We start from the raw sequence: 21,402 nt of genomic DNA, 5'->3' as shown, positions 1-21,402 counted from the left end.
TGAGTAATAATTAACATTTCAGTAACTCTGAACATTTGTTCTAAATATATTGCAGACTAGAAAAAGGTAATTCAAATTTTAAACGTCATGGATCAACATTTTAAAATGAATCGCACACAAGAAATATTTAACCGTCCAATCAGGCATCGTTCTGTGAAGTGGGACTTTAGGCAATCCTTGGTGGAAACTCAAAAGTGAAATAGTGGAAAGCAAAACGAGATCTCTTGAAATGTCTGGGGAACCATCCAGCCAGAGTTGGCAATCCTTGGTCAGACCACCAACAAGCTCCCAACACATCTGATATCTATTCCCAGGCTTGGACACAAGTAGCACAACCGCCCATGAACAAGAACATTTGAGTAGGCTGGTGAACAATTTAGAGTCAGCTTTCTCCATTAATAATGAAACAATATGAATGCTTTATGCCCACCAGTGAGTAATTCTTCATTACAGAGCACTCTCTATTGCTCAGGAATCTATCACAAAATGACCCGTGATAATGTTGCACTCATCGCTCCCCCTGTCGTCCTTGAACGCTGTATTCAGCTGGTGAGTATCTATCCACACATTCTTATCAGAGAAACTGGCCTTCGTGCAGTAAGTATAAAAGCAGAGTCACTGCACAAATGAAGCACAAGCTCAGAATAGAGCAGGAAACCATGTTACCAGCAACATTCAAATTATGCTGTGGAATCTCACATCAGCATTTCAAGAGCATGACAGGTAGAGTCTTGCGATATGTTTGCAGTTTGCTTTTCTGCACCAGAAAAATTAATCACCAAATAATTTTAATTCAGCAATGGACATTGTAAAGCAGCACTTCACAGTTAAGTGACTGAGCGAGACTTAAGTGTTTAGACTTTAATAACCTGTTTCTAATTTTGTTTCCCGTGTAGGATTGAAGAAAACCGCAGTGGTTGCAATAGCACGTGAACTGAGACGAATGAAAACAGAAGAAACATTTCTGCCAGGCATCTTTCATACTCTAATCCAGAAAGAAAACTTCTGTGAAGGTATGAAACTATTTCAGTATACTGTTTTAATATTGCTAAGGTATTAATACTAGACTGTGTTTTCTATTAAGCATAATTCCACACTTTGGTGCTGCTTCCATTGATAAAACTCCTATAGTAGTTCTGACAGTAAGGATGTGAATAGCCTGAGTGACAACCAAAGTGGTTCCAAACAGGGAGGCAGCTGTCAGCATCCCTTGACCAGGAAAGAGATACATTTGTCCAGATCACACGATCTGATAGATATTGATAACTCCTATTTGCTAGATTGATATATTTTTTTAATTGGCAAGAGTATTAAATGAAACAAAGTGAGTAGATAGTTTTAACATTGGAGAATATTTAATTGAATAGCTGAAAAGCTCAAGGAACTCAATGGCCTACTCCTGTTCCTCTGAAAATGAAACTCAGATGAAGACGAGATCAGGTTCCTTCCTCTACACTTCAATAGCCAGAAACAACCATATTTAGATTTACAGAGTATGTACTGTGTGAACTTGGTCTAAAGAATGGTCCCGACCCAAAACACCGCCCATCATTTTTCTCCAGAGATGCTGCCTGACCCGTTGAGTTACACCAGCACCTTGTGTCTGTCTACAACTACTCAAGAAATGTTTCTCATATTAGTCATTACTTAATGAAAGTAATGCTTGTGGAAGGCAATTAATAAAGCATGCAAATTCACATTTTCTTGGAATATTTTGTTTTATTACAGCTTTCAGGGCAGAAGACGAAAAGCTGAAAATAAATAGCACTTTGAACACAGATGAATTATTCTACATTAAACAAGGGGAAGATGCTTTGCAAAAATCTCGGGATATTTTACAACAGGATGCTGGATGGACAACAGAAATCAAAATGGTAATTTTCTTCCAATTGATGGATTTTCGGAAAATTAATATTAAGAGGAATCTGATAGTTATTGACACCACTAGAGTAACCGAATCAGTTGTATATTAAAATAAGTTGCTGGGTTTTTAGTTTAGTTCAGAAATACATCGCAGAAACAGGCCCTTCAGCCCACCGAGTCTGTGCCAACCAGCGATCCCGGTACACTAGCACCATCCTACCTACTAGGAGGATTTGTGGGAGGAAACGGGAGCACCCGGAGAAAACCCACATGGTCACAGAGAGAACGTACAAATGTACAAACTCTGTACGGACAGCACTTGTAGTCAGGATTGAACCCTAGTCTCTGGTGCTATAAGGCAGCAACTCTACCAATGCGCCACCTTGTCCAGGTCTCTAAGGAGATTCAAGGTAGACCATGTTGTTTCGTCTTAGTTTTCAAATAACTAGTGTGCAAAAGCGCTCGTTCCAATATAAGTCCTTGGAAAATGAACTACAAATACCATTCTAAGGTTAAATCCATCTTTAGTTAAGAAGCACTGTTTAAAAAGGAGCTAGGTTCAACACTTTGTCCAAGGTATTATTGTGGCAATTGGAAGTGTTTATAAAACTGGTCCTATGATGGATAAAAGCCGCTTGAAATTACTCCGTTAACTTGCTGTATGCATTCAAGTGTGAAAATGTCAGATGAGGTCAGGTCCGATTAATTTGCTAATATTTGACACTGGCTCCATGATAAAGAATTGTAGATTCGATAGAATGTGGAAACAAAACATTGCACAGTTGTTGAGAGGTTAGAGGGGAGGAAATTGTGAATGAAAACTATTAAGAAACGGTTACACCTTTTATTTACAGGAGAATGGTGATAACGTCGTAAGCAAAGTTCTACCTGGGACTGGGAAAGTCTTCAAATTGGAAGCAGTATTGGATGCAACTGTCGATCATGTGTACTCTGAACTTCATGAAAAAGTAGATCAAATGAGCTCATGGAATCCAAGTGTTCGGGGCGTCCAAGTAAGTTAATTGGAAGTTAATTGTTTCTGTTTATGCAATCAAAATCATTTAGCCTTTAGCATTGCTTACCTGGAAAAATAATTTTAACGGATGTTTCTTAATGTCAATTTTTTAGGTCCTCCAAAAGATTGGTAACGCAACCATAGTAACTCATGAAATCATGGGAGAGACCGCTGGGAACATCATCGGGCAGAGAGACTTTGTTAGTGTGAGACACTGCCGGAAAGAAGGATCATGTCGTTACTTGGCTGGAATTGCTACAGAATCCAAGAGAATGCCGCCACAGAAAGGCTTTGTAAGGTACAGACCTATCACAGAAAGTTGTCATTCACAAGCTCTATTTCAACATGTTGACAACGAGGATTTCTAAGATATGTTTTCTTACAACAGAGCTGAAACTGGGCCATCCTGTATAATATTACGTCCTGCGTGCAACGATGAGAGAAAGACTCAGATTACTTGGCTGCTCAGCATGGACCTTAAGGTTGGTTTATGTCTCTCCCCGTCTTTCTCTCTCTTGTCTCTCATTGCTTCTGCTGCCAGATATTGTCACTCGCCCAGGCTTTTAATCTTTCAATATAATTTAAAAGCCTGAATTTTGTTTAATAAACACACCACACTGACCGGGGGGCATTGCAAGCAGCTTGTTGGAAAGTAGGCAGAATTGTATTCACAATTTTTCAATCAGCCAATAGTTGAGTAAACTGCTACACAATTAAAGTTGTTCAAATATTTCACCCTGTTTTAATACCCCATGGCATTCTCAGATCACAACCTGATCATGATGCCCAAACACAAGTCACAGCTATAAAAGGTCCTGCCTCACAGCTACAGCAGCAGGGTCTGGTCCTGACCTCCAGTGGTGTCTGTGTGAAGTTTGCACATTTTCCCTGTCATCCTATGGGTTTTTGCCAGGCAATCCAGTTTCCTCCCACATCTCAGTAGGATAAAAGGCCATTGTACACCACCCATTGTGTTTAGATGAGCGGTCAAATCTGGGAGGAGTTAATGGGAACATGGGGAGATTAAAATAGAATTAGTGCTTGATTGTTAGCATGGACTTGTTGGGCCGAAGGGCCTGTTTCTATGCTATATGTTTGACTCTATCTAAGCCACATGCAACGCCCATATTGCTGTGCTCACTGAATACAGAACCAGAGCACAACTTTACACAATTTACAGTGACTCAGGGCAGACACCAGTTATAAATCTGAGATCAACTCAACCTGGTCTAAAGCCTCTAGGATCTTCCCAATCAATATGGCTTGTAACAATCAATTTAACAACACCGTATAGTGCTCAATGTGGAACTCATTACCACAGGGAGTTGAGGCAAATAGTATTGATGCATATAAATGAAAGCTGTACAAGCACACATGGAAGAAAATGGTTAGAATTTGGTTTGGAAAGGCAGGAGGTTCCTACGGCGCATTAAAAGCTTGCAGAGCCTGTTTAAGCTGACTGGCCTGTGTGACAGGCATATATTTCATGCAAGTCTACTTCATTTCTTTTACAACTGTTATAAATTAAAATAAAAACTCTTTTTGCTACTATTAAGTTAACATGGCTGTTTCAACATTCTTGATGTAAAGTCTGAACTCCTTCCTCAATCTAAATCTTGTCCGTTTACAGGGTTGGTTGCCGAAGGCCCTCATCAATCAAGCTCTATCGCAGGCTCAGGTGGACTTTGCAGAACATTTACGGTCACAGCTCTCTGTCAGCCCCTTGTCCACATCCAGCTGAACTTGAGGAACAAAAGCAATACAATATATAACTGGAGTCACTAGAACGCACCTCACGGCTGATTGGTTACCTATGTGTTGCAACGAAGAAATTGCATGGCATTGAATCACAGCTTTGACATTGGATACTAAAGACATCGTTTATATATATATATTCCAAAGTATTTCAAGAGCACGCTTGCAAAGTGAGGAAGAAAATACTTTGTGAAACTCATTCGAGAATATGGTCCGCACATCCATGCCACAGCACATCCAAAATATCAGACTGTTTCAGTAACGGTGTTAAGAAGTAGCACTGAAAATGCAAGGGAAGCAGCTTCTGACAGCTTACAGCAAACTGAGAACTGATACAAATCTCGGAATGGTGATGTGAATTGCTGCTGTTTTTATTATAATGTTAACTTATTTCTGACTACTTGAAAGATTTATCAGTAAATTGTATGAATTTATAGTATTTGTATTTTTAATTTTATTTGCTGAACTATATTAAAAATGTTATGGATTTTTAAAACTATATTGACTGAGATTTATAGTAACAAGACACTGCAAACCACAATTCCCTGGAAGGTAACATATACGATTATTAAGGGGTTGGACACGTTAGAGGCAGGAAACATGTTCCCAATGTTGGGGGAGTCCAGAACCAGGGGCCACAGTTTAAGAATAAGGGGTAGGCCATTTACAACAGAGATGCGGAAAAACCTTTTCAGTCAGAGAGTTGTAAATCTGTGGAATTCTCTGCCTCAGAAGGCAGTGGAGGCCAATTCTCTGAATGCTTTCAAGAGAGAGCTAGATAGAGCTCTTAAGGATAGCAGAGTCAGGGGGTATGGGGAGAAGGCAGGAACGGGGTACTGATTGAGAATTATCAGCCATGATCACATTGAATGGTGGTGCTGGCTCGAAGGGCCGAATGGCCTACTCCTGCATTGTCTATTACTGATGCAATGAAATGCAATGCAATGAAAATTGACTTAGTAAGCATCCCTGATTGTCCACAGCCTATTAGAACTAATTGCTTGTTGACTTCCAGTCAACTCATTTTTTTTGGTCTCTTAAGCATTATTTTATATATACAGGACAAAACCTCACTAGCAAGGGATTTATTTTTACTAATCTTTGGTTGATATTGAAACAGTGCTGGCTAGCGAGCCGGCTTTAACTGCTAGTCTGCATGGTGGTGGTAGTCCAACAACCCTCTTTTGTAGGGAGTGACTTGCATGGAAACCTGGAGAACATCCAAAGACCTTGCTGCCCTTGCCCTTGTGGAGGTTAGATTTGGGGGATGCGGACTTAGTTGCCTTGGTGACTTGCTACGCTGCATTTTAGAAATAAAACAGTAACTACTGTGTACCAGTGATGGAAAAGTCAATGAAATACAATTATTTTCTCCTGGATGATAGTTTATCCCTTTGGATAGGTTTCCAACCACTACCTTGTTGTACTTTGTGGTCCGGTATCTGTTGTACCTTTGTTGAGACTCTGGACGGACCACAAGTACACGTGTTTAAAAGATTATCATTCTGGAGCTTAAATCCAGGCTGTTTATTCCGTGGCCATCTGGAACCAGAGTGGCCACCTAATCACCTCATTCTCTTATATAGACATTACTACACAGGCAAACAAAGTAGTCCTTGTGACACAACAAAATAGTCCCTGCAATATCACAACATACCTGAGCTGATAACTAAAGACTGCTCACATCCACCTCCAAATTGATTTTTATAGCCTTTCTACATTGAAATATTCTGATGCATTCTCAACTGACTTCTACATTCCAACTACTGTAATGGTGGCGCAGCGGTAGAGTTGCTGCCTTACAGCGAATGCAGCGCCGGAGACTCAGGTTCGATCCTGACTACGGGCGCCGTCTGTATGGAGTTTGTACGTTCTCCCCATGACCTGCGTGGGTTTTCTCCGAGATCTTCGGTTTCCTCCCACACTCCAAAGACGTGCAGGTTTGTAGGTTAATTGACTGGGTAAATGTAAAAATTGTCCCTGGTGTGTGTAGGATAGTGTTAATGTGCGGGGATCGCTGGGCGGCGCGGACTTGGTGGGCCGAAAGGGCCTGTTTCCGCGCTGTAGAATCTAAATCTAAAAAAAAAAAAATCTAAATTATCAGCCTTCGTTTTAAATCCTTTATAATCTCATTCCTAATGCTCTAATTTATGCCGACTCGAAAACCACGATATCTGCCTTCCTCTTCAGTATGAAGAAGGGTCCCAACCTTAAACATCACCCATACCTTTTCTCCAGAGATGTTGCTTGACCTGCTGAGTTCCAGCACTTTGTGTCCAGTTACTCCAGCACTTTGTGTCTATCTTCGGTATGTGCCAGTGTCAGCAGTTCCTTTCTACATATCTACCTTCCTGCTGTTTTCTCCTTTTGATTAACCTCAAATTTAACATTATTGTCATTGTGATCTTGCTAGTGTCATTTAACGGTTCAAACTTTCCAGCCTAGAGCATATATTTCCCGGTACTTTAATTTAAGGCCCAGAAAGATGTCAGGCTTGTATCAGGGAGTGCCAAAGGCCACATAAATGACTTTGCAGAAGGAATCCATAGAGAAACAATTATCATAATCTTTCTTCCAACTCAATGCAAGCAAAGACATAAACAAATCATGCAAACTGACCTTGTTCAAAGGAGGTAACCCAGCAATTATGAGTACCAATTTTAATTTTCAATGCCTGCACTCAAAATTATTATGTATGATGCACATCAATTGTAAGTGGGCCATTTTTGGCACAAATTCTGGGAGTGATGAATTTTCCACGTATAAATGAGGTATCCAATTCCTGTTGCAAAAAAACTGTCAAACCAGTCATTGGAGCATCACCTTCTCAAATAAGGAGAGAATTGTTGGCAGAAATCACGTCTTAAAGCAGTCAAATCCACTGAGAGCTGTTGAAATTATATTTCACTTAATCGTGGTGCCAAGAAAGTGGCCAGTCAAAATGCATCCTTTTAAAATGGACAAGCTCCCTGAGAAGAGAAAATAAGGGCATTGACATCTTGGCCAGTTTTAGTAATTGAGGTTAAAAAAAAACACAGAATAACCTGGAAGATCTCAGCCTCTCAAGCAGTATCTGTGGAAAAAGAAATCAGTTAACATTTCGGGTCAGGGTCCCTTCCTTGGAATGGGGAGAAGATTGAAAGCACTAGAGTTTTTAATGTGCTAAGGGAAGGAGTGAATGGACCCAGTCATATTGAGGCATTAATGGGCATTTCACATAGAAACAGAAAATAGATGGAGTAGGCCATTCAGCCCTTCGAGCCAGCACCGCCATTCAATATGATCATGGCTGATCATCCAAAATCAGTGCCCCATTCTTGCTTTTTCCCCCATGTCCCTTGATTCCATTAACCCCAAGAGCTATATCTAACTCTCTCTTGAAAACATCCAGTGAATTGGCCTCTACTGCCTTCTGCAGCAGAGCATTCCACAGATTCACAACTCTGGGTGAAAACGTTTTTCCTCATCTCAGTCTTAAATGGCCTACCCCTTATTCTTAAACTGTGAATCCTGGTTCTGGACTCCCCCAAAATCAGGAACATTTTTCCTGCATCCTATCCAATCCCTTAAGAATTTTATGTATTTCTACAAGATCCCCTCCCATCCTTCTAAGTGAATATGATCCATTCTTGCACCATATGTCAGATCCGTCATCCCGGGAATTAACCTGGTGAACCTACGCTGCACTCCCTCAATAGCAAGAATGTCCTTCCTCAAATTAGGAGACCAAAACTGCAGACAATCTAAAGATAGGAGTTTCTCCCTGTCTAGTTTTGACACAGTTGATTTGCTTTTACAGTGAGGTGCAATCTGGAAACTTCTAAAGTATAAGTTGAACATTAGTGAAATAAAATTTATGATTTATTTCTCCCAACAGGTAGGGCCCAGGCTGGGGATATCTGATGCACTCCATCCAGTTCAGTAAGGTTCAAGCCTACTGAGAATTCATCTAGTTGCATCTTACCAGTTTTTGATTTTTAAAACATAATCCTATTTTTCATTCTGTTTTAACACATGGTCCATTGATAAATACGATGGCCCAATGTCAGAATTCAAGCTATGATGAAACTGGTAACTAACGTCAACAAAAATTGGTAAGACCATCAGAATGAAGGTCGTCACATTCAGCTAAATTCAAAATGGGACAAGAATCACTGGGTCAGATCAGGAGGTTCATCATAGCTTGAATTCTGACATTGGGTCGTCTTATTTATCAATGGACCGTGTGTTAAAACAGAATGAAAAATAGGATAGACACAAAAAGCTGGAGTAACTCAGCAGGACAGGCAGCATCTCTGGAGAGAGGGAATGGGTGACCTTTCAGGTCGAAACCCTTCTTCAGATTTTTATTAGTCTTATTAGGATTATGTTTTAAAAACTCCTATCTTTAGATTAGATGAAACTGAAAGCCACTAATGATTGCTAAATGCATCCAAACCTAGTGGCGAACAAAAGTATTGGTTATACAGTAAAATTCTGTTAAACTGGCACAATCGGTACGATACTGGTGCAGGGTTGGCAGATTTTGAATGAATGAATGCCTTTATTTGTCATTGAAAGCACTGCATACAACAACATTATTAGTGCCACTCCATTGGTGCATAATATACTAACATAAAAGCACAGGACACAATTTAAAAACAATGTTATTTAACTAGGGCTTAAGATAAATAAATAATCAATATTGCAATATATCAATAAACAATGGTGATAGTAAGGTAAAATGCAAGATAGGTAGCTACATGGAAGAGTGCAGCATGAGTAACACTCAGTAGCTTTTCATATTGCGTGTGCGGATTGCTTTGGGGAAGAAACTGTCTCATAGTCCGGAGGTGCGTGTTTTAGACAATAGGTGCAGGAGTAGACCATTCGGCCCTTCGAGCCAGCACCGCCATTCAATGTGGCTGATCATTCTCAATCAGTACCCCATTCCTGCCTTCTTCCCATACCCCCTGACTCCGCTATCATTAAGAGCTCTATCTAGCTCTCTCTTTAATGCATTCAGAGAATTGGCCTCCACTGCCTTCTGAGGCAGAGAATTTCACAACTCTCTGACTGAAAAAGTTTTGGCTGACCTGTAACGCCTACCAGAGGGCAACGGTTCAAACAGGTGGTGACCGGGGGTGTGTGGAGTCTTTAATGATGTTAGCGGCTCTGCTGAGGTGGCGTGAGGTGGCAATATCCTCTATAGAGGGCAGTGGGCAGCCGGTGATTCTCTGCTGTGTTTACCACTCTTTGGAGCGTTTTCTTATTCGCAGCAGAGCAGCTGGCATACCACACTGACATGCAATATGTCAGTAGACTCTCAATAGCCAGTCGCCCGATAGAAGGCCACCAGCAGCTCCTTCCTGGTGTTGTGGCTACTGAGCACTCTCAGCAAGTGGAGTCTCTGTTGTGCTCTCTTGACAGTTGCAATGGCGTTGGCCGACCAGGAGAGGTCCTCAGATATGAGGACTCCTAGGAATTTAAAGTATAAGAAAATAACTGCAGATGCTGGTACAAATCGAAGGTATTTATTCACAAAATGCTGGAGTAACTCAGCAGGTCAGGCAGCATCTCAGGAGAGAAGGAATGGGTGACGTTTCGGGTCGAGACCCTTCTTCAGACTGATGGAGTCTGAAGAAGGGTCTCGACCCGAAACGTCACCCATTCCTTCTCTCCTGAGATGCTGCCTGACCTGCTGAGTTACTCCAGCATTTTGTGAATAAATACCTAGGAATTTAAAGGTCTGCACCCTCTGGACTCCAGATGGTTTCATCAATTACTTACTATTCCAATAAACTTTTAATTCACTTTTGTTTTAGATATTTCACAATATTAGAATACATTTTCCATCTCATCCAACAGGTTTACAGGGAATGTGGGAAACATGGTATGGTGAGTTTCAAGGAAGAAGGGGAACAGGCATCACGATGGCTGAAAACAACATTCTGCACTGTGGTATTTTTCTCTTTGTTCTACCTGTTGTACTTGGGTACAGCTAGATTGTATTGTTTATAGTATTATCCGATTTAAATCGATACCACACTCTCAAAAGTTTTTCACTGTATCTGGGTACAAGTGATAATAGACAATAGACAATAGGTGCAGGAGTAGGCCATTCAGCCTTTCGAGCCAGCACCGCCATTCAATGCGATCATGGCTGATCACTCCCAATCAGTACCCCGTTCCTGCCTTTTCTCCATACCCCCTCACTCCGCTATCCTTAAGAGCTCTATCCAGCTCTCTCTTGAAAGCATCCAACGAACTGGCCTCCACTGCCTTCTGAGGCAGAGAATTCCACACCTTCACCACTCTCTGACTGAAAAAGTTCTTCCTCATCTCCGTTCTAAATGGCCTACCCCTTATTCTTAAACTGTGGCCCCTTGTGATGTTAATAATAAACAAATACCCATCCTAAAAGGTGCATGGGAACTGGTAGCACAGAAAGTGTGATTGCTAAGTGCTAAAGGGAACATAGGAATCAGGGTGCAGAGAGTCAGTTGCTGAACCATCTAGATTTCTGAACAAACTGATAGCAAATTATTGGAATTTTACCGTAAGTGAACATATTTTGCAATGATCCGAAATATCAAACATTACAGCCTACATCCATTACAGCCTACTACTGCAACTCCCTATACACTGGGATCAGCCAATCTTCCCTGTCCCGCCTGCAACTGGTCCAAAACGCCGCAGCGAGACTCCTGACGGGTACCCGTAAAAGGGACCACATCACCCCGATTCTGGCCTCTCTCCACTGGCTCCCTGTACGGTACAGAATCAACTTCAAGCTCCTCCTATTCACGTATAAAGCCCTAAATGGACACTCCCCCCCCTACATCAAAAATCTTCTAACCCCCCTCTCTAACTCCAGGTCCCTCAGATCGGCCGACTTGGGGCTATTCACTATCCCACGGTCTAGGCTTAAACTCAGGGGTGACCGCGCTTTTGCGGTTGCAGCTCCTAGACTGTGGAACAGCATCCCTCTCCCGATCAGAACTGCCCCCTCCATCGACTCCTTTAAGTCCAGGCTCAAAACATATTTCTACTCCCTAGCGTTTGAGGCTCATTGAGGAGGCGCTGTGAACTGTTTGCGTGCTACTGTATGTTTTCATTTTTTTTTCTATTGGAACCTAATTCAAATGTACAGCACTTTGGTCAACGTGGGTTGTTTTTAAATGTGCTATACAAATAAAATTGACTTGACTTGACTTGACTTTATCAGTGATACCTGTAATCAATGGAAATGGAAGGAAGGAACATAAATTATTATGTGATAATTCAATTGGTACATTATAAATAGAAGACAGTATTTACAATAAAACTTTTGACCAACAAAGATATTGAAATAGCATTTATTACCAATTTTAGCACAATCTATCAGTCAACTAAACAGTGATTTGAGCACGCAAAGAACCTAAAGTTTATGCATATTTTGTGTTAGTTGCGAACCAAATACAATGTTCACCAATATAATTGTGATTTAAATATTTGGACCGAGTAGAAGAATTAATCATCCCACGAGGTGCCGAGTTTCTTTTAACGGTTCTCAGCTGCTTTCTGAAGAAAACACTATTGCAAAAAGATGTTTCTAACCCAATGAATTGCATTTACACTGAAACAATTAAGGGTAAGTTGTCAGTCATGCACAGCACCACATCTTGGGGGTTTACATACAGTACATTCAGTTTGTGGGCTAGTTTGGTTTTCATCAAAGCAGTTCCAAAAAACTGTTTCCATGAGGTACCATAATATATGTGGAGTTTAAACACTGTTCAAAAGCTCATGATAGACTGTAATGCTTTCACAGTTTTGTTCAGCCATTGCACAATTGGTTAAATGTTTAGATCAGATACAAGACTGTATAAGATTTTACATACAGCAACTTTAAAACCTCTAAAACTTTGAGTGGAGACTTTAAAAAAAAAATCACTTCTACTTCTTCGACTGAAAATGCATTGACTGTAATATGGAAAAACATTTGGTATTGGGAATATCCAGTTGCTCCATAAATTATATTACACTGCTTTAGCCTCCTCCTTCAACACAAACAATGATGACACAAAGGGGCAGGCAGGGAGGCCAACACTAATAAATTCTTTCAATAACGCAAAACTGAAATTTCTTTTCAATTCAATAAATATTAAAATTAAAAGCTCTTAATTCATTTATGTACAGGAACTATACACAAGCAACAGTTATGTTAATACATGTACTCTGTAATGAATGATGTGCCATGGCAGATTTGTACAAGCAACAGCTAAATCTAACAGCGATCATTTACTTGCATATTATAAATCCATTAACTTTGGGGATGCTGTCATTTACATTATATACAATACGGATGTAAATATATCATTTAATTATCACAACAGTATTGAAAATATCCCTGCAAGAATTTTTCAATTGCTTCATGCATTATAAGGATTATTCCTTTTCGGCGAGATCATTCGTTTATGTTTTCAGAATGCCATCAGAACTAATCTGTTGATGAACGTGTTCACTGCAGGTTTTAAATGCATGTCATTGTTGTACCTTTGTACTTAATACACCCAATTGTGTACCTGCAGATGTTGAACTTGGTTGTTACCTTTTTTACAATATATCTGTATAATATTTGCCAACTTGAATATGTGCGTAATGAAACTCTTAAAGATACCAGGACACCTTCACTTTCAGCTTAAACTGAAACTGGCTGAAGCTGCCTTCAAGTGTGTGCATGAGTGTCAATTTATTGGCACCACATGGTAACACCGAGAGAATATTGCAAACCAGCGTTCATTTAGATGCAAAGCAGTGGGTTTGATTGGAATTTTATGTTGAGATGGACGAGATTCTGTTGGCCATGTCTTCCTCTGATTCACCATCATCCCTTCTCTGTTTTATTACATCTGTTGAACTCCAACTATCACTCCAGGTAGTCGTATGAGGCAAAGTCTTGTCACTATTTATAAACGACTGACGAGGAGTTGTGGAGTCAAAGCCGCCCACCTCTGTGTGTAGTGTTGTTACCTGTTGAGCAGGAGGCAACTTGTATGTACTTGCAAAAGTGAGAGTATTTAGCCTACCAAAACTTTTGGTAGTTCCTTGAGACTCTGCATCGAGAACCTTGGTTGAAAATCCATCACTGCTATCGGTGTTGGCACCCAAGGTGAGAATCGTTGGCAAAATCTCATCCTTCACAGTGACCCCTCTGAATGTCGCGTGATGGTTGTGAGGGGTCGGCTTGGCCATTATTTCTGGACTGGGACTGGAATGGATGGTGCCCTTAGAATCTTCAGTTTCTGAGGTTACCTGAGAAAAAGGAGGTGGTGATGTTGGGCTCCTCTTTACGCAGGATTCACAGCACAACTTATGATATCCAGGAATAGAACAGTATCGGGCCAAAACCTCCATCTGACAGAAAATTGATTTATCACCGAGACAAGGCTCCTCTGTAGATTGAATCAAAACAAAGTTAGTAGGATTCTTTAAAAGGAAATTACATTTTATCTGGTTGTGAAATTCTATTTTACAAAAAAATGGTTTACTTGTTTGGTAGAAAATAATAATGCTGCCTTCAATTGGAGCTGTATTCATATCTATATTTATGAGACCAGGCAAATAGTTGAAAAAATGATTGCATGGTTCATTTCTAGTTAAAAACAATAGAATTTGAGAATGTGGCAACATATAAGGAAATTATAAAGTAACTGGAAATTTGATAGCTTAGTAGTGTTGATTTCAGCACTGAGCAAATGGAAATAAACCTGCTACAGAATAAATCGAGTCAATGACCATCCTGTTTGCTTTCCATTGCTGCAGGAGTTTAACCAGTCACATGGATCACATTGCACATTAATGTACGTTCAGTGTTCGATGTGCTTCACGTTAAATCTTTCTTCATACGAGCTCCTCTTGAAGCACTGAGCAGGAAAGTATGCCACGGTCATTATTGATGGCACCTCCACATCATCAGAGGCAGTATTACACTGGGCACCACTATGGTGACTCTAAAAGGTGCCTTTAATTCCTTTGGTGGTATTATAAAGTACGAATAATCCTATGTGGAGTGTCTAAATTCCATTCCACAGTAAGTAAAATCCATTGCAGGGTAAATTTAGGGTTGGGTGAATCTCAAAATGCGAGATAGACACAAAATTTAGAACGGAGATGAGGAAAAACTTTTTCAGTCAGAGAGTTGTGAATCTGTGGAATTCTCTGCCTCAGAAGGCAGTGGAGGCCAATTCTCTGAATGCATTCAAGAGAGAGCTAGATAGAGCTCTTAAGGATAGTGGAGTCAGGGGGTATGGGGAGAATGCAGGAACGGGGTACTGATTGAGAATGATCAGCCATGATCACATTGAATGGCGGTGCTGGCTTGAAGGGCTGATTGGCCTACTCCTACCTTTTCGTAAATGCACAAATACATCCAGAATTGCTACGACCACAATCTGCAGCTCCATTTATCCATTTATTCACAGATCTTTTATGAATTGGCACTATTCAGCTCACAGTAAACATTCTGACTTGAAATCTTTGTTAGTCAAAAACAGGCAGCTGATCTTGTGATTAGTTGGCCAAAGTGCAAATCTAGATGTGTTATTTGCTAAAACCTCTCCCAATATGTAAACATCATTAGTGCAAAGAATGTCTGTAAGGTGTGATTTACTTGCTGCAATTTTAAGAAGAGGTTTCTCAGGTTGGAGCTGCGATACCCAGTGGTTGCCTGGAGTAACTTGGTCAGTGGTTTCCATGCTTGGAGTGAAAACAGAAGACTTTCCTAAAAGGGGCAAAGAGATTTTTGAGAAAATTAATATTTTATTTTACTTTCTATCATGCTAGTAAAAAATCATAAACTTACAAAGAAGATAGACACAAAATGTAACTTAGCGGGATAGGCAGCATCTCTGGATAGAGGGCCATTTATTCTATCCAGAGATGCTGCCTGTCCCACTGAGTTCCTCCAGCATTTTGTGTCTATCTTCGGTGTAAACCGGCACCTGCAGTTCCTTTCTACACATTGACTTACAAAGGCAGATACATAAAAACCCAATTCTCCTTTTTAATTAACACACCTGGGACAGAACAACACCCCTTAAAAATTTCATACAGAGAATTTGGACATAATGGCCATCAAACTCTATAATCTTCTATCAATTGATGTTAATGTACAAACAATTATAGGCAATAATCACTGATCCTTGCACCAGAATTCCCAATAGGTGCTCAGGAATTCATGGAATCAAACATTTTTGGCACAGATGCAATTAATTTGGCCCTGCGTGGTCACGTTGGTCAAAAACAAACCAGGCTAATTTAACTTTTCAGCTCATCGGCAAGTCAAGGCTCTTTATGGTCAAATGAGTACTATTTACCAGTGTGGTGAGGGCTTGTGCCAGTGGCTGCCAGATCCTTGCCCTTCACTGTGACATCTCCAGACCCACCACTTCCAAATTCTGTCCAATTGTTCAACTATTGAATTTAAACTTATCTGCTATATTTATTGTCTTATATGCAGGGGAACGAGATCCAATTTGTGCACTCTGACAAGCCCTCTAATAATTTACATTTCAATGATTGATACTGTCATTCTCTATTGTTCCAAAAAATCCCTTATCCAGCCAATCTGTCCTTATGACTATCAAGTCAAGTTTATTTGTCACATACATATACAAGATGTGCAGTGAAATGAAAGTGGCAACACCTGCGGATTGTGCTAAACTACAACAAAAAAAATTTAACACAAAAAATAAATTAATACAGTAAATTAAATTAGTCCCTGGTGATATGAGAGTTAACAGTCCTGATGGCCTGTGGGAAGAAACTCCGTCTCATCCTCTCTGTTTTCACAGCGTGACAGCGGAGGCGTTTGCCTGACCGTAGCAGCTGGAACAGTCCGTTGTTGGGGTGGTAGGGGTCCCCCATAATGTTGCTGGCTCTGGATCTGCACCTCCTGATGTATAGGTCCTGCAGGGGGGCGAGTGTAGTTCCAATGGTGCGTTCAGCCGAACGTACTACTCTCCGCAGAGCCTTCCTGTCCTGGGCAGAGCTGTTCCCAAACCAGATTGTGATGTTCCCGGACAAGGTGCTTTCTACAGCCCCAGAGTAGAAGTACTGAAGGATCCTCAGAAAGACTCTGAAGGATCCTCAGAGAGACTCTGAGACTCTATATCTCAGGCACTGATAATGTGTTTGTAAATCTTGTTGCACTTCCCGAGCGCTATCATATCCTTCCTCCCTGTTCACGATCATTTGTCTTATGTTTAAACCACAGATACAGACCACACATGGAAGAGGGGGGGGGGGGGGGGATTTGCCAGCTGCTAGAGGGCTGCAGGCATTTGTGCTCCCGTGGGAACTCTGCTCACGGCCGCATTTCCGACATCCAAACTGCTGGTGTTACAAATAGTTCACCAGATTGGAACCCTGCTGTAACCTGGGAGGTTCCCTTCTGCAGCCCAAAAAAATAAATATCATGCATACTTTCTCAAACATTTTATTTATTTGTACTGCTACCTTGAAGGATTTGTGTACGTGCACTCCAAGATCCTTCTATGTTTCTTCGTAACTCGCCATTTATTGTGTATGAATGAATGAATAAGTTTATTGGCCAAGTATGTGCATATACAAGGAATGTGCCTTTGTGCTCCGCTCACAAATGACAACACAAACATACAGTTAACAATTAAGAATAAAGCATAAACACATCAAAACAATAAGGATACAACATTATGGTCTAAACATTTGGGTGAAAGTAAACCAGAGCAAAAAAGAGACTACAGACTTTGGTTATTGAGTAGAGCTACTGCTCGTGGAAAAAAGCTGTTTTTATGTCTGGCTGTGGAGGCTTTGACAGTCCGGAGTCGCCTTCCAGAGGGAAGTACTTCAAAGATTTTGTGGCCAGGGTGAGAGGGGTCAGAGATGATCTTGCTCGCTCGCTTCCTGGCCCTTGCAGTGTACAGTTCGTCAATGGGGGGAGGGTTGCAGCCAACAACCTTCTCAGCTGTGCGAACGATCCGTTGCAGCCTCCAGATGTCGTGCTTGGTGGCTGAGCCAAACCAGACCATGATGGAGAAGGTGAAGACGGACTCAATGATAGCAGTATAGAATTGGACCATCATTGGCTGTGGCAATTATTTTGCTTAAATGAACTACCAATGTGCTCTTGCAGTTTGCCTTCACCAAACCAGTCCACTGATATCCTTCTGTAACCTGCATTCTCACCATCAACCGCAACACCAATCTTGGTATTATTGGCAAACATCTCAATTGTGGCTCCCATGTATAAACATATAAAATGCATAAAATGATCAAAGAACTTAGAAGCAAGAAAAATGTTTGTCCTTGAGGCAGAGTCGAGAACAGGGACACAGTTTTGGAATAAGGAGTAAATTATTTATGCCTGAGATGAGTGGAAATTTCTTCATGCAGTAGGCGGTGAACTTAGAAATGACCACCTTGGAAAGTTGTTGAACCTCAGTCTCTGAGTTCATTCAAAACACAAATTGATAGATATTTGGACATTAAGGGGAAAAGCGGTGTCTGCTGGAAAATGGCACGATGGCCCACTTCTATTTCTAATGTTCTCAAGTTGCCTTGAACACAAAAAAGCAAGGGTCTGTAGAACCCTATTACATACAGCCCTCCTATCAATAAATATCTTATTGGCCATCACCTCTTACTTTCTCAGCTAGCTTTTAATCCAATGTCAGTTCCTCCGAATCTCAAGAGCTTTTACTTTCTTCCATCTGAAACTGCCAAGGGCTGCGCTTAAAAGCAAATCAAAAATGGTTTTCTCACATCGACCTTCCTTCTAGCCTCCTAAAAAAATTCAGTCAAGTGAGTCAGACATGACTTCCTCGTAACACATTTGTGCTGGCGGTCCTGGATTAACCTGTGCTTCTCTAAATATTGATTTATGTGTGTCCCCAGAGTGTACTCCAACAATTTTCCATTATTGATGCCAGACGGATCAATGTGTGATTTACTCAGCCGCTCACTCTCTCCCCTTTTAAGTGCATCACATCGTTCTTCTCGTACCATGCTGGAAGCAAAGAGCATTGGAAAACTATAATCTCAGCTTGCATTATTTCCTCCTTTTGTTCTTTTAAGAGCCGGGAGTGCATTTATCCTCCTGACCTGGCAAATCACTTCTTTTTAAAGATGCTAGATCCCTTAACATGTCCTCTCTTTCTGTTTATCGTTTCCTATACCCCACATTCTTCTTCCTTAGTGCACATTGCGTCAGCATACTCTTCTCTTAAAGGTATTAATTTAAAACTTTGCACAGCACTTTGGCATCAATTTGGATGCTTTTTCTTTTCTCATCATTTATTCCATCAGTCTACCCCATTAGCCTTTCTTGAAATCCTTTCTACCCTCATCATTTTAATTTCACCTCTAGTTTCTGTAATAATCCAGGTTTTCTACAGGGTTGTGCTTTCAGTATCAGTCATAAACCTCTCTCTTTTCTATTACTGTGCTAAACTCGACTGAATTATGATTCATTCTAGTCTCCCACTGACACTTTTTGCACCATTCAGATCCACTAAAGGAATTAAATTCGCTCCGCTTGATGTCCTTTCTGTATGCTGACTAAAAAGGCCACTATTATACTCTAACATCTTCTTCTGCTGCCTTACTGCCCTAGAACCCTTGAATTAAAGTTTGAATAATTTAGAACTTCCAAAAATTATAGTTTCTTTTTTCCTCAGTCTCTTTGATTCTCCTTTTCAAACTTATCCCTCCACCTTCCAGGCTCATTTACTTAACCTCATCTACCCCATTGAATCTTGCTTCTCTCGCCAGTTTAGTAAGGTTGATGCAAAACAAATCTTTTCACTGTACCTCAGTATATACTGAAAATAAAGTTAAACTAAACCAGCACATCAGTTGTGCTAAACACAATAGTGAAAGCATGTTGTGTTGTCTCCACACTTCATTCCTTTTCCATGGAATGATTTACTCGGCACCCCCTATTTACTTTAGTGGATGTACTTCCTGTGGCAGCTGAGGAAACACAATCTGCCACAGGCAATGATGGTCCAATTCTATACTGCTATCATTGAGTCCATCCTCACCTTCTCCATCATGGTCTGGTTTGGCTCAGCTACCAAGCACGACATCCGGAGACTGCAGCGCATCGTTCGCACAGCTGAGAAGGTTGTTGGCTGCAACCTTCCCCCCATTGACGAACTGTACACTGCAAGGGCCAGGAAGCGAGCGGGCAAGATCATCTCTGACCCCTCTCACCCTGGCCACAAACTCTTTGAAGCATTTCCCTCTGGAAGGCAACTCTGGACTGTCAAAGCAGCCACAGCCAGACATAAAAACAACTTTTTTTCCACAAGTGGTAGTTCTACTCAATAACCAAAGTCTGTAGTCTCTTTTTTGCTCTGGTTTATTTTCACCCACATGTTTAGACCATAATGTTGTATCCTTATTATTTTGATGTGGTTATGCTTTATTCTTAATTGTTAACTGTACGTTTGTGTTGTCATTTGTGATCGGAGCACCAAGGCACATTCCTTGTATATGCACATACTTGGCCAATAAACGTATTCATTCATTCATTGGCACCAAAAATCTACTTAAATGTAACTCTGCATTTGATAGGAAACCAACATTGTAAAGTTGGCTGTTTATCTAAATGTGCTTCACATAATTTTGATGGTCTTCTGTGGGACAATCTGAACATGTTCAATTTTAATAACATGGAGAACACAATGAAATAAGGCCAGCTTAGACATGGCTCTGTCCTTACCATTGCACTGCGCCAGTTTGCAGGCTTGCACACTCTCTGGCTTTTCACCCACACAATGGCTGATGCTGTTACCACTCCCTCGGCACACCACCTGCCGTTGCTGGAAACCTTCTCCACAAGTCACAGAGCACTGGGCCACGAGAATTAAGGGCAGAGTAAGAACAACAATATATTCTGGAAACAGGAATATGCTCTAAATATGATGATCAAGATACGATGAATGTTGTATAAGAACGTGTTAAAATGTCTCTACTTAGGATGTATAGGAGCCATTTATGCTTAATTCAGTTATTGTCATTGTGTTATGGCTATGTTTTAATATTTCTAGTTTATGTCTTTTTTGCCTGCTTGTGGGTGTGACTTAATGTGTAATTGGGAGTGTCTAGATGGGAGGAGGCTAGTGTGTCGACAGAGGTTGTGGGTCAGTTTAGACTTGGAGGATGGTGAGCATACAGTTCTTTACCACGCGCTCGTACCATACGCTTGTATCATCTATATTTGTAAGAATCATACGGTAATAACTGCAAGAATTCTAGATATTGTTTGAAGAAGAAACAGTTGATAAAGTACGGAAACTGATGAATTACTTTATGATTTGTGCTACTTTAATAAAACCAATTAATGAAGAAAAGAAGTTTGGAAGATTCATTTTTTGTCATATCGGGGTGCGACGTGTGCATAAGCTATAACTACATTTCATCCCCGAGAAGTAATGGCTATCGAAGTGGGATTTCGAGATGGTATAGAAACTGCCATTACAGGATGCACTTCATGGAATCAGGAAAGCGGTCTTCCCTCCAATGTATACAAGTTTCGTACCATCTGAGTTAATCAGCATATATTTCTATTCTTATCTAACTTCCTCTGAAAGATATTAGCCTAAGAAGTTGCTTTAATATTAAAACAGCACAGTGGTCACCCTAACTGTGACATTCCCAGAACAGTATTAGAAACATAGAAACATAGAAAATAGGTGCAGGAGTAGGCCATTCGGCCCTTTGAGCCTGCACCACCATTCAATATGATCATGGCTGATCATCCA

General features: G+C 40.7%; 2 protein-coding genes across 4 annotated transcripts in view; one reads left to right on the top strand and one right to left on the bottom strand.

Annotated features, from left to right (window-relative positions):
• Positions 1-659: 659 nt before the first annotated feature.
• LOC144610049 (steroidogenic acute regulatory protein-like) lies at positions 660-4,619 on the top strand. The gene is made up of 7 exons (XM_078428538.1): positions 660-723; positions 897-1,013; positions 1,729-1,874; positions 2,718-2,876; positions 2,992-3,176; positions 3,267-3,360; positions 4,509-4,619. Exons 1-7 carry the CDS (start codon positions 660-662, stop codon positions 4,617-4,619), a joined length of 876 nt encoding a protein of 291 aa, XP_078284664.1.
• A 6,989-nt stretch (positions 4,620-11,608) lies between these two features.
• adamts14 (ADAM metallopeptidase with thrombospondin type 1 motif, 14) overlaps positions 11,609-21,402 on the bottom strand; it is a 120,852-nt gene continuing 111,058 nt past the window's right edge. For all 3 annotated transcript variants that reach the window (XM_078428534.1, XM_078428536.1, XM_078428537.1), the window contains 3 exons: positions 20,361-20,490; positions 15,267-15,377; positions 11,609-14,049 (listed from right to left, as the gene is read on the bottom strand). In XM_078428534.1, coding sequence (XP_078284660.1) covers positions 13,430-14,049; positions 15,267-15,377; positions 20,361-20,490 — 861 coding nt within the window. In that variant the 3' untranslated portion in view covers positions 11,609-13,429. The remainder of the gene's footprint in view (positions 14,050-15,266; positions 15,378-20,360; positions 20,491-21,402) is intronic.

This window comes from Rhinoraja longicauda, chromosome 35 (assembly GCF_053455715.1).
Source record: "Rhinoraja longicauda isolate Sanriku21f chromosome 35, sRhiLon1.1, whole genome shotgun sequence".
Taxonomy (NCBI): Eukaryota; Metazoa; Chordata; class Chondrichthyes; order Rajiformes; family Arhynchobatidae; genus Rhinoraja; species Rhinoraja longicauda.
This window is presented reverse-complemented; position numbering and strand designations above follow the sequence as displayed.